A 14,324-nucleotide genomic window follows, 5' to 3' on the forward strand; every position below is an offset into this window, starting at 1 on the left:
AATTACAAAATGTTGTATTATTGGAGAAGAATAAATAGGTGCCCGCATTAATGGTCGAGAAAAGTTCTTGTATTCTCAATCTGACATCCCTAGTGTTCAATCGCACTCTACATTGAAAACAAGTGAATAGATTAATCACATAAGTAAAGTTTCAATGTAGACAACCTTCAATGCGTGACTCCTCTCCAGTCACCATAGAGGAAAAATAATTGGTTATAGAAGCATAGGTACAAGGTCTGCACTTTTGGTGTCCACATCTAAACATTCCATGGCATGTAAGCCAAGAATTTATTTTGTCGAGTCAAAGGTTGTAACTGACAGTGACACCATGTTACATATGGTCCTTACATCTTTTGTAGGAAATTTAAGACCTGCCTCAGTAATTTATCATCTGCAGAGAGCAGGGGGAAGTGTTTACGTACAATTTTACAAATCTCATAATATTGAGCACTGTAAGTGGTAACAAATATTACTATGTTAGAATGCTGATCATTTTTTTTATTTTATTTTTTTAGGTTTGTCTTGTAACAAGATTTTCTATCCACCTTTGTCTACCTTATTCATATTTGGCCCTCTGGACTACATCTTTAGGAAAGCACCTTTCTTTTAGACTGTTGGTTAAGTTACCTGCCTCTTGTTTATAATCTTTATGCTGTGAACAATTGAGTCTGTCTTACAAACTGCCCCTTAGCTACCGCATATGAGACATGTTTCAGTTGGCAACTCTTGTCTTAAAGCAATGAGTTTCCAGATATAGGTTTACAATAAACCTTTGTCAAAATCTTAGATGTATTAGATCCCATTAATGTAACATCCAAGTCATCCATTTGTTACTTTTTGTGTTCAAACGTAAATCTTAAACCAAGATCATTGTTGTTAAGATACTCCACAAAGGCTACTGCTTGTTTATACCTGCACTCCCACACAAAAATCAAGTCGTCTATAAATTGTTTATAGAGAGCACAAAAACTCCTCTAGGGGTTTCCATCTACTAAGATGCGGAACAGCTCCCACCAACCGTAAAAATTTTTTGCATAGGAGGGATCAAACTTGGCCCCCATAGTTGTACCGCATCTCTAGAGACTCACTCAAAAAGTAATGGCTTGTCACCCTCGATGTATGTACAGTATGTGTATCTTGTGTAGTGTGTCTAAAAATAATCAATTGCGCTAAGGCCGGCAGCTTTATTGAAAAAAAGCAAAACAAGGCAACTACATTAACCATTTAACTGAATCAATTACTTTCAACACGTTTGATATCACGCAAATATGTAGGCAAATTCAAAATGAAGGGCTTTAGAATCAAAAATAACCATAAGGATAGTAGCTCTAAAAGAGAATCAATCCCACTCACTATATGATGACCTTTGACACCCACTAAAGACTTGTGGACTTTAGGGAGATGGTGGAATATAGGAATACATGGATTTCCCACATATAAAATCTGTATCCATGTCCAAATGTCCTCCATCTAACCCATCATTCATCAAGTGTTAAAGTTCTCTCTTAAACCGGTCAGTAGGGTTACTGGACAAAATGGTAAACCACTATTCACACAGTGATTTCAATATCATTAGAGCTAAAGTCTTACTTGCAAAGTAATCATGCCCCAAGATTTCGTTTTACATGCAGGCGGAGGTTAAACAGCAGATTTGAGCACTCCACTCATGATACAGCTGTCTCTGCAGAGTTACGGTACTTTGCCGCTTAATTGCCATTAGGCTGCCAGCTACCACGGATCCCTGTGAGTCCTCCAGTGCCTCTGATGAAGCTTTCAGGACCAACGCCTGTCTGTCTTACTTCACTGTCCGTTGAGGTCACAGCTCATCTTTGCTCCACAATGCGCGGTATTAACCTCACCCCTCCTCCGACTCCTTAGGTCAACACACATGTGCGGTAAACGACCTTCGGCTCTGGGAGATGACGTCAGACGGGTGCAATCCAATGAAGTCCCCACACTCCGGATTCAGGATGAAGAAAAAGACGGATATCGGCTCCCGTATAAAAATAGAAAAAAGGGAATGATAAATCAACTGTTAGAACGAAAATAATAATTACGAATAGTTGATTATATCATATTGTGAGTTGAATCCTTTGGGTATTAGAGACTGCAATTTGTGAATCCAATACACCTGTTGGCGGCCCAAAAGTGTCATTCTATTGCCGCCTCTGACTGGTGTATGTACCACTTCAATTGCTCTCCATCTGAACGTATCCACATTTTGATCGTGATCATAAATAAAGTGTTCTGAGAGTTCTGAAAAGCATTTAATTTTTTTTTTTTTCCTCCAAAACCAACCTCTTTATTAAGAGCGAACAAATCATTGGAGACGCAGCTCCTATATAAAACACAGAAGTTAAAAGAATTGGTTTTGATTTTTTCCTTGCTCTTTAAAGACATCTCTCATAAAATATATCAATCATTACAGACATATCAAAATATATCCCTCAAATTGAAAAAAAAAAAGGGAAAGAAAAGACTCTCCTCACCACCCCCTCGCTCCCCACATGTGGGCCCTCTAATTTATGTCTTAGACTTGGTTACTGATTGTAGACAGAGAGAGAAACTCTTCCAACACAAGAGTAATGAAAGGTATTGCATCTGTACTGGGGGGGCCATGATAAAATCACTCTCCTCCACTTATGGAAGAATAATCTAAATTGCTTTTCAGATTTTGCTTTTAAATCTTGCCGATCTATAGTCATTTGCAGTTTCTATTCTTTGAAAATTAAATTTTGTGCGGCCAAAAGGGCCATATTGGTTAGATGTAAGTTCCCTGAATACACACTCTAATTGCATAGATATGAAAGGACTCAATAGAGGTCTCCCCCTGTAAGTATTTATTTAGGCAGAACTGTATTTACCCCCAATATTGCCTTATTTTTGGACATTACCATAGACAATGCATCATATCTGCTCTCTCCCTATTACATTTAAAACCTTTTTCATGTCTTCTTTCTTGCATCCATTTACTAATCCTGTCTGGGGTAAGATAGTAGTTATTGATCAGTTTTAATTGGGTCTCTTTCCAGCTGACTAATTCGGTTGCAGATTCTGCTCGCTTTATGCTTCCTATAATTTCTTCTGATTGAATTATTTTGAAGTATTTCACAAATGTATCCTTTAAGCTATTAATGTTTTTGTCCGGACACAGTAGTCAACATTTTATACCAATATGAGATTGACCTTATCCCAGCCTTATGTAACGTAAGTCCTGTATCTATTTCTTGTAGGCTCTATTCAAATCCAAATAACTGTATTGGTTAACCTAAAAAACTCTGTCCCTGCAAATATGCATTAATATTTTTTGCTGGGAAAGCGAATTTCTCTACCAGCTCTTCATAAGTTTGGATTGCATTGATACCTTCTTGTTTTAGCTGTGCTTGTTTCACTGGCCCCTTTTGCCGCCATTCTCTAAATACCTTATTATATAACCCAGGTGTAAAATCCGGAATGCCAGTAATAGGTAAATATTGGGATATCTTGTCCCATAAGGTGGCAATATTTCTGTCAGGCCCTTATATTATTAGAGAATGTCAGCAAATTGCTGACTTGGGAGCTTTTTATATGGACAATGGAGGATTGCTTTAAGATCAAAATGGGCTATTAGTGATGTTTCCATCTCATAGTAGGTGGCATAATTGGATTCGTTTAGCCAATCTATCCCAAATTTGGCCATTGTAATACAGTTATAATAACCAATATTGGGAAGTGAAAAACCACCATACTTTCTATTATGTGATAATTTTTCTATTGACTTTTTTTTTTCCCCCCCAAATTAAAAAGCGAGCAAGCCCTATTGTATCTTTCCACATCCTTCCTTAAAATAAACAGCGGCAGGTTCTGAAAAAAATTGTTTTAATCGGCATGATTTTTGCAGAAAGAGAGTGTATATACCATCTGTTCATTTCTGCCTGAATATTATCAAATAACTCTGTATAATTGAGTTGGTACCAGTCCTTAGGGTTTTTCCCTATTTTGATTCCTAAATAGTTTATATATTTTACTTCCTTGAATGAATGTGTAACTATGTGTTTTATTTACCCGTCATAACTCAGATTTGTTAGAATTTATTTTATACCCTGAGAATTGGCTATACCTACCAATAAGCTCTAAACATCTAGGGATACTTATATTAGTGTCTTGAAAGAACAGTATATCGTCAGCGTATAGTGAAATTACCAAATTTTGTTCTCCTAACTTAATCCCTTTTAATTCTTGTCTCAACCAGATTGCTAATGGCTCCAGCACGATATCAAATAGTAGAGGAGATAACGGGCAACCTTGACGTGTCCCCTTTTGAAGGGTAATGTAATGTGATAATTCGCCATTGACCATTAATTGGGATCTTGGTTTATTATATATCAATTTAATCAAATTAACCAGGTTGCCGGAAAACCCAAATTTACTAAGTGTTGTGAACAAGTGATCCCATACTATTCAAATCAAATGCTTTTTCTGCATCTATTGTCACAATTGCTACATCACTTTTAAGATTTTTATTGGCATCTTGGTTTATTTTAAAATAATGATCTAACGTTATCACGACCCTGCACAAAATATGGGTTTCTGCCCGGAATGACACCAGTCTGATCTTTTTGAATCAATTTACCAATTACCTTTTTGAGTCTTTCAGCCAAAATAGACATCAGGATTTTGTTATCATTTAACAAAGATTACCTTTTTATCAATTAGTGAAATTATTGAATCAGAAAAGTGGTGAATTCAATAAATTTTTTTAAATAATATTTATATTATATACCTTAGCTAATATATCAACAACTTTGTCCATAGTAATCTTATAGAACTCAGCAGACAGGCCATCTGGCCCTGGGGCTTTATTCTATTTTGCTTTATTTATTGCCCTTTTTATCTCTTCTGAAACTTCAGAATTCATTTTGTGCATAGCCTTCTTCTGTGTGATTTTGCAAAAATTACTTTTATCTTTTGCCAGAATTTCCCTTTCTCTTCATTATTAATGTTATCTCTCGATTATAATTCTTTATAACATTTATAAAAGGCTTCTCTAATCTCTGTTGCTTGGGTGTATACTTTATTACCATCTTTAATTAACATAATCATATTATTATTTTTCCTGAATTTAGTAATCTTTGCAAGATGCTTAGCTGAAATCCCCTGATACACTTGGCAAAAAGCTCTCACCTTCACTTGACCATTACTCTTTCAAAAACATTTCCCTTTCTAATTTATCTTGGGAATAACTTTTCCATGTGTTCAGATTTGGGTTATTTAAATATCTAGCATATGAATTCCTCAGTTGATTTGCTAACTGAATTTCCCTGGCCTTGCTTTTACATTTCATTTTTATCCTATAGGCTTTTATTTCCCCTCTGGGGACAGCTTTCCCTGCTTCCAAAAAGGTTTCAATTTTGTTGATATATGACTTGTTTAAATTTAAAGAGCAATACTCTTTCCATCTTCCAGATAGCCAATTAGAGAATCCCTTATTATTTACCATGTATCCAGGGAATCTAAACAAATTCACCTCTGTCTGATTTGAGGGTAGATCTAATCTTCAAGATAATTATAGCATTATCCAATACTATATCTGCAATTTTGTGTATCTATAATGCCAACAGATTATCATCAATCAGGAACTTCTATAGAATAGACATGTTTTTATGGACCTTTGACTCTCGGGAAAAGCTGCGCTCATCAGGGTGTTGCAGACACCATATATCTTTTACTTTAAACAGTTTGATATATTCACGAAATAATTTAGCCTCCCTTTTGGTATGCCTTCTTTTTTTTCTATAGAAACATATCCATTTCAGGGTATAAAGTCAGATTAAAATCTCCAGCCATTAAGTTTTGCCCTAAGTATGGTATTCACTTATGCTTTATCTTTAACCATAACTCCATCTCAAATTTATTCAGGCCGTATATATTGAAAAAGGTCCAAACTTTAATTTCAATTTCAACCTGGTCAATCATATACCTTCCTAATGGGTCCAATTCTTGTTTCTTAATGTTATATACAATTTTTTTTAAAAAGTATAGCTACACCACATTTCCTTTTATTGCAAGGAGTGGCTATAATCTCGGAAATCCAGTTTACTTTCAATTTGGGTATCTCTGAACTTTTCAAATGCAATTCTTGCAGAAATATAATATCTGGTTTATGCCCTTTAAGCATCTTAAAAATATTTTTCTGTTTAATGGGGGAGGTTATCCCCCCACATTCCATGAAACTATGTTTAGGATTGGATTCATCTTGTTAAACTATTTATTTAAATTTTTTTTTTTAATCTATTCTTTGCACTAGAGTGAGGAAGAAGTTGGGGACGCGAGAAATAAGAAAAAAAAAATCGAGGGGGAGAAGGTATTCTCTATCTCTCTTATCAAACACATTAAAAGAAAAAAGAAAATAATAACACACCACAAAATGTATGTCTTCTGACTAGCCATTTTGGCCATTCGCTTTTACACATTAATATTGTTTTTTGTGTAGAAAGTTCTAACCTCCTTTGTTGAATTCAAGGTAATGGTACCCTCTGTACTTATAATTATTATTTTAGCCTGATATCTCAAACTTGCCTTTACTACGGAATTTATTGAGTTTGTACAGAATTGACGCCATTATCTTTCTTTTTGAACCGACAAATCCTGAAATAAAAAAAATCTGCTTGGTACCTATCTTTACTGTTTGCAACTTTCTATATTGCCTCATTATGCTTATCTTATCTTGGAAATTCAAGTATTTTATCAGGACCATCCTCGGATGTGAACTACCATCTGAATATTTTTCTTAATACTCCCTGTTCTATGAGATCTTCCCACCTTTAGCTTTTCTGACAATTGTAGACCCAATAACTGTGGCAAGGTGCTCGCCCCAAACAATATTAAATCCTCATATTCCTTGCTTTCAGGCAAGTTCACAATTCGGACGTTACTACGTTGAGATCTATTATTAAGATCATCAATTTTTAATTGTAATGCTTTTATTTTGTCTTCATATTTTACCGTATTCCCTTCCTGTATATTAAATCTGTCTTCCAGATTAGAAACTCGACCTCTGTTATTCTTTTAGAAAATTGCCTGGTTTAAGAAGACAGGTCTATCTTTTTTAACTGACTCGAATTGTGGTAATATTAAATCTGATTGATCGTTAATTGTATCTCAGGGCTTTTCATTGGAGTTTCTAAGTTGGCCTCAGGGCTTGTATCCTGCAGCATTTTTGTCTTTTTATTCCTTTTTAACCCCTTGAGTGCCAACGACAGCTCAGAGCCGTTGTTAGCACTCTCCCACCTTGAGGGAGATTTGGGGGCTCCTATCCCGGTGATCGGTCCCGTACAGTGACGGGCATCGCCAGGGCTTCACGTTTTGCACGGTGACATCACACGCAATGTCACCACGCAGCTTTATTTAAAAATTACAATAACAAGTATAGGGAAAGGGGACATGCTGCTTATATCTTTGGCATCTAAGCAGCTACAGACCACCAAGACAAGGTAATCGCCTAACCTTTCCAACAGTGATCAGCTTAGTACTCAAAGGGTTAACGGCATAGCTGGGGATCTTGTTTTAACATTTGACATATATTTTTCCATACGTTGTGAAAGTGTATTTTAACTTAAATAACAACTTATCTAGTTGTGTAAATTATTGAGCAGTGAGTCTGTACCCTGTATGTGCAACAGTGAGAATTTATCAAATAGTATGAGATATATGTCCAGTTAGTTTGGGCCTAATGCCTACAACATAGAGAGAGAAAAAAAAAAAAAAATAAATAAATAAATATATATATATATATATATATATATATATATATATATATATATATATATATATATATATATATATATATATATATATATATATATATATATATATATATATATATAAAGATTGAATCTAAATTAAGAGGGATTGGATATTATCTGTCTAAAAAATCTCTGCCTATTGGTAATGCGGATAAAGACACAGTGAGATATACTAAAAAGTCTGCTAAATATCTGATACTGCTTTCTTTCATGTAAATGGCAAGAGTCCATGAGCTAGTGACTTATGGGATATACATTCCTACCAGGAGGGGCAAAGTTTACCAAACCTCAAAATGCCTATAAAAACACCTCCCACCACACACATACTTCAGTTTTGTAAACTTTGCCTCCTATGGAGGTGGTGAAGTAAGTTTGTGCTTGATTTTTTTCTTCTATGATACGCACTTCTAAGCATTCTGAAGCCCAATTCCTCTTGGAGTACAGTGTTTGTCAGATGGATTTTTATGGTTTCACTCATGGCAAATCTTTTCAAGGGTTCTCTGTTATCGGTCGTAAGGATTCATCTCCTACCTCCCTTTTCAGATAGACTATATACTCTTATACCATTACCTCTTCTGAATGTTTTCAGTACTGGTTTAGCGGTCTGCTATATGTGTATGGGTGTTTTCGGTAAGTATGTATCATTATTTACGACACTCTCGGCTATGTTTGGCGCTTTATGTATTAATATAAAGTTTTAAATATATGTATTTACTTATATTTGCCATGAGTCAGGTCTATGTGTATTTCCCTTCGCAGTCTAACAGTTTCAGTATGAGAATCGTGTTTTAGGAAGTAATTTTTTTAAAATTTCCTTACCTAGGGTTTTGTCTTTTTTTCCAATTTGACTTGTTTTTTTCCTTAAAATTCGCTGGCAAATCTAGGCTTGTGAGGGCGCAAATTCTGTTATTTATTGTCATTTTTTAAGCAAAATGTTTTTTGCCGTCAATTTGCGTCTATAGTGTCGCAAGTTTCGTCATTTCCTGCGTCTTTATTGACTTTGGTTTGTTTGGCGCAAAGTCGCACTTGTTATGATGCAAGTTTCTGGATGTTTGGCACCAAAAAATTTTCACTTTGCGTTGTGCGTCATACTTGGCGCCAAATATTTATTTTGGGTTATATTACCCTACTTCCTTTATGCTACCTGCTCTCTTAATATTCTAGAGGGCTATGCTGTTTGCCTTTTTGCTTATTTAGCATATGCATTTTTCCCATTCCTGAAACTGCTATATGAGGGAAATTGGATATTTTGTTTAAATGTTATTTTTTCTTTTACATTTTGCAAGATGTCTGTCTGATCCTGTCTCAGAAGCTAATGTAGGAACCATGCTGCCTAAACACAGTTCTACCAAAGCTAAGTGTATCTGTTGTAAGCAAGCTGAGATTATATTTCTGGCTGTATTATGTAACGGTTGTCATAAGCCTTTGCATGCCGATAATATTCCTATTAGTACTAGTACAGCACCTGTTGTTCCTTCAACATCTAATGTACATGATATCCCTGTTGATATGAAAAATTATATTGATGATGCAATACAGAAAGCTATGTCTGCTATTCCACCTTCTAATAAACGTAAAAGGTCTTTTAAAACTTCTCATAAAACTGATTAAATTTGTGATGACCGACAACATACTGAAATATCCTCCTCTGAAGAGAATCTCTCTGCTTCAGAAGATCCTACTTCAGACATTAAAATTGATAAATCTTATCTTTTTAAGATTGAATATATTCTGTCTTTGTTGAAAGAAGTATTGGTTACTTTGGGTATTGAGGAGTCTGATGCTCTTGATAACAAAACCAGTAAACGTTTAAATTCTGTATTTAAACCTTCTGTGATTACTCCTGAGGTTTTTCCTGTTCCAGATGCGGTTTCTGATGCGATTGCTAAGGAATGGTCTAAGAAGCCTGGTGCTTCTTTTAATCCTCCTTCTAGGTTTAATAAGTTATATCCTTTACCAGTGGCTAATTTGGAGTTTTGGAAATCTTATATACTTATGTTTAGGGTGGTGCAACCAGTGATGTTGGAGTCTGGTAGTCCTGTGAGCAACCCCTGTATACTATGGATTGGGTCTGTTGAGGGCTACCATTGGTGAGTGGTGCAGTTTATGCCACATAGAGAGGCAGTGTTTGATGACTGCATTAGATGGGGAGGCAAGGGCCCTGCAGTGTTGGGGGATCCATATCAGATCAGGGAGAAGGATACCATGGGGCAGTGAAGCTTGTTCATAATACAGCTTGAGATGGGGAAGACCTAGGCCCCCAAGGTCTATCGGGCCTATAGTATCTTGCTCGCTATACGGGGGCGTCAGTCCGCCCAGACATATTTGTTCAGGAGTGATTGGTAAGTATCTAGGTATGTAGTTGGGATTTTCAGTGGAAGGCATCTATATAAGTATGTGAGTTTTGGAAGGATCATCATTTTAAATGCAGAGATTCTGCCCATCCAGGAGATTTCCTTATACCTAAGAAGTGTCAACGTCTGTTTGAGAGTCTGTAAAAAGTGGTCATAATTGGTCTCGGCTACTTTCTTAAAGTCATGTGATAGAAAGACATCTAGGTGTTTGATCCATTTGTGGTTCTATTTAAATTTGTATTTGGCCTGAAGATCATGAAGTTGGGTGTCTGGGAGATGTAAGTGGTAGGCCTCAGTCTTGGTTACATTAAGTTTATAGTAAGGGAGTCTACCAAAAAAGTCAGAGAGTTCAAGGAGGTTCAAAAGGGAGGTTTCTGGGTCTGTTAGGAAAACGGTCAAATCGTCTTCAAAAACCCTTAAGTTTCTGGTATGTCCCATGAACATAAAGCCCCTTGATACCCTTGTGCGCGCGGATGGCCGATGCTAGTGGTTCGATGGCCAGTACAAAGGGGAGAGGGGACAATGGACAAACCTGTGTCTGGAGCAAAATAGCCCCTTACCCTGGCCGTCGGGTGAGACAATAGCGCCCCCACCGCCCGCCTGAAGCTGTCCGGTAAACCCACCGAATCTAGCACTGCTGTCAGGTAGTCCCACCACACACTGTCAAATGCCTTCTCGGCATTGGACAGGGTGAGAAGGGGTCTCCCAGAGCTGTCTGCTTCTGAAAAATGTTTAATAGCCGGCACGTACTATCTGTGCCCTGACGATTGGTCACAAAGCCTTCCTGATCTCTATGTATCACGTTAGGAAGTAGTGGCTAGTATTTTAGCATAAATCTTAACATCTTGGTTAATGAGTGAGATAGGTCGGTAGCTCTGACAGAGGGAGGGTTAGTATGATCCTTACCCTCCTTTGGGATAGTTAGTATGGAAGCCTCCAGAAACTCTTTTGACAGGTAGCCCGTCTCAAAAGTTTCGGCAAACATTCTTTGCAAATAAGGTATGAGGATAACCGCATATGCTTAAAAAAAAAAAGGGGTGTGTGTAACCGTCTGGCCTGGGCGCTTTATGAAGTTTGAGTGACTAAAAAGCTTCTTTAATTTCTGGAGAGGTCAAGGGGTCAGCTAGGTGTTCGGTCAATTTGATATCCAGTCATGGGAGGTTAAGGGAGGATAGGAAGGCTGTAAAAGTGTAAGAATCTGCTTTGGGAGTATTCGGGCAGGCATCTAGATTGTATAGCTCACTATAGTAGGCCATAAAGGTTTCCTCGATATCCCTAGGGGCATGTAGGGTTTTATCAGAGTATTGTATTTTCTGAATTCGCAAAGACTTTGCTCTGGCTCTAAGCTTAGTGGCCAAAAATCTATCCGCCCTATTTCCCTGATAGTAGAACTGTTGGAATTTCAACAAAGATTCCTGTACCCTCACAGTCTCTTTAGCTGTCATTTCAGCGCAAATCTACCCTATGCAGGCTGCTCGGGTGGGGTGGGGTTGGAGTTTGTTCTCCCATTCTAGGTTCATGAGTTTCCCAAAGAGCTGTGAGAGGGTAGCACCCCTTTGCAACGCAATTATGCTGCTCTTTTCGGGAAAGTCCCTCTAATAAACGCTTTCATAGTCGCCCAGAGGGTAGTGTCTGTCTACCCAGTGTCATTTGTTTTGAAGAAGTCTTGGAGGTCAGTAGCTGTCTGCTGAGTCCAAGGGTTCTTGATCAAATAGTCCGCTAGTCTCCACAATTTCATGGGTTAAGTGTAACAGTTACCATGTCATGGTCTGACCAGGGGCAGACCACAATTTTTGCAATGCGTGCCTTATCCAGGGTCCAGGAATCAGTAAATATATAGTCTATATGGGAATAGGAGTGAAGTGCCATGGAATAGAAAGTATAGTCCTTTTCAGTCGTTTGTAAGCATCGCCATATGTCAAAGAAGTTATATCCCATCGGCAGATTTCGGAATCTCCTGGATGGGAGGCCAACTCTCGGGTCAGAATCTGTCTCGTTACAGGATCGTCTGTGTAGCGTGGGTTCCCAAGTAGAGTCAAAGTCCCCCCCATGAGTATAGAACCTCTCTTGATTTGGTCAACTCTCACTAGGAGCTGCTTAAGCAATGCACCTTGATGGGTATTGGGGGCATATACGCTAACTAGGGTATATTAACTGTCATCTAGATAGCAAACAATGATTAGATATCTGCCTTCTGTGTCCCTTTCGATGGTAAGAGTATATTTCACGTCATTTCTTATGAGTATAGCTGTCAGGGTGCCAGGAATCAGACTGAGACAAGAAGTGCAAAAATAATCACACCTTTATTAATAACAAAGAAATAATAAAAAGTCCACAAGTCAAATAACAAGCCAGGAGTCAAAGTCAAAGCCAGAGCTGGTAGTCAGACGAGCTGAGTCAGGAACCAGGAGGGACGTCAGACAGCCAGGTAATACACAGGAACTCACAAACAGGTCTGAGACAACGCAAGGGCAAAGCATACTGAACAGAGGCCCTTTAAATAAGTGATGACATCACAATACTGAGACTGTAACCTGTCTCACACGGATTATGTACACCAGTCCGGCCATAAGAGGGAGTGCAGGAAATGAGCAGCATCAGACACTCTGCACCAGATTCAGTAAGAGGTAAGTAAAATGGCTGCCAGCAGCACATGGCAAACAAAGGAGGGAAAAAACCCAGACAATAGCTAAGCCCCTCCTCCTTTTGTGTGTTTGTATGAGGCCGTTTCGCAGATTGGGTATAAGATTGATCTTATTGTATGTGGGGAGGGCTCTGCCCAGTGTGTGTCCTGTATGTGAGCTATTGCCGTCTTGTGTTTTTTTCTGGTATCTTACCAGCAAGCTTCTTTTAGTGGGCGTGTTAATTCCCTTGGCATTAAGGGTGGATATTGTCAGTTCTACCATAGGTTCAACAGATTAAAGCCTCGCTGTGGTCTTGAATTTCCAACCTGCTGTATTGGGAGAAGAGAGGGGGGGGGGTAACAAGAAAAAGGTAGTAGAAGAGAAGAAAAAAAAAGTGAAAAATTACATTTCACATGTATTGTAAGGATTTGGGTGGTTGATATTGTGTAAGAGCACTGCCCAAGGTCACTCTGTGAATTCCACTTATGGAATCCCAGGGTAGCACGAAAATAAGTACACATATACTTAAAGAATGGGGGGGAGGTTAGGGAGGGTCTACGAGTAGAATGTAGGTTATGACCGTTATTTTCATCTGGGTTCTAGTTGGGTGCCGTTATCCATACCAAGACTTAAAGGTACTATGAGGGGGGATAGGTGGTGGGGGGTCCTATGTAGAAACTATCGCTTCTTGCCTTGGTTCTGTATGGAAGGGTTAACATAGAGGTCAAGCTAGCGGATAACTAACTTAAGGTATATACATAGTTATTTGTCTCGCTAAGAGCCCCTAAGATAGATTTGACCCATTAGCCATTGGCACAAAATGTGGGGAATTTACACCTGTAGGATAAAGATGTTAATGAAACCAAAGTAACAACAATAAACACATAAACATGGATATCATTTGTTGTGGAGATAGGTGTCTACCGCAAGAACTAACAGATATCTCACATTAAGGCAACCTAACTAAAACTTATGTAACTTGATGGAGAGTGTGAGGCTCAAGAATCAAAAACTCTCCTATTAGCTATAGAAGTATAGTGCAAAGGATACCATATAAGAGTTTTTCTTCTGACTTTCATTCTAGTCCGACTTAAGTTTGTGTGTGGATAAGCTGCAATAGTCTTTCCTCATGTAGTTTTTCGAAGAGTGGTAGCCTGCCTTCTGGATGGCTGGACTGGCCTATTCGGGAGAGGCTTCCATTCAGGTGTGCTAGAGCCTAGAGCAGTGCTTTCCAAACTGTGTGTCGTGACACATTAGTGTGTCGGCGGCAGTGTGTAGGTGTGTTCCTGCTTCAGCACAAATTTTTTTTTTTTTGTTCCGACTTTCTGCCTGCCTGCTACGCATATTACATGGTTGACACGTGATTGATACCTAGTTGGTCACAGATCATCTTAACCTATTGGCGCAGCTCAGTGGGAACTAAAACTATTCCCATTGGCGGCACATTGGCTCTTGACTGCATGTGTAGTCAGTGAGTGGGACAGCAGTGTGTTTGCAGCATGGGCAATAGTCAGTCAGACTCGCAGAGCTCTGAGGGCGGCAACTTAAACGCTGAGCTGAAG

At 38.2% G+C, this 14,324-nt stretch overlaps 1 protein-coding gene across 1 annotated transcript in view; it reads left to right on the forward strand.

The window, feature by feature from the left end:
• The window catches only part of RBM26 (RNA binding motif protein 26), a gene marked incomplete in the record, with an annotated part of 247,005 nt that overhangs the window by 30,205 nt on the left and 202,476 nt on the right, over window positions 1-14,324 (forward strand). The window contains 1 exon segment of the mRNA XM_053705484.1: window positions 4,232-4,306. Within this exon segment, the coding sequence (XP_053561459.1) occupies window positions 4,232-4,306 (75 nt within the window).

This window comes from Bombina bombina, chromosome 3 (genome assembly GCF_027579735.1).
Source record: "Bombina bombina isolate aBomBom1 chromosome 3, aBomBom1.pri, whole genome shotgun sequence".
Classification (NCBI taxonomy): Eukaryota; Metazoa; Chordata; class Amphibia; order Anura; family Bombinatoridae; genus Bombina; species Bombina bombina.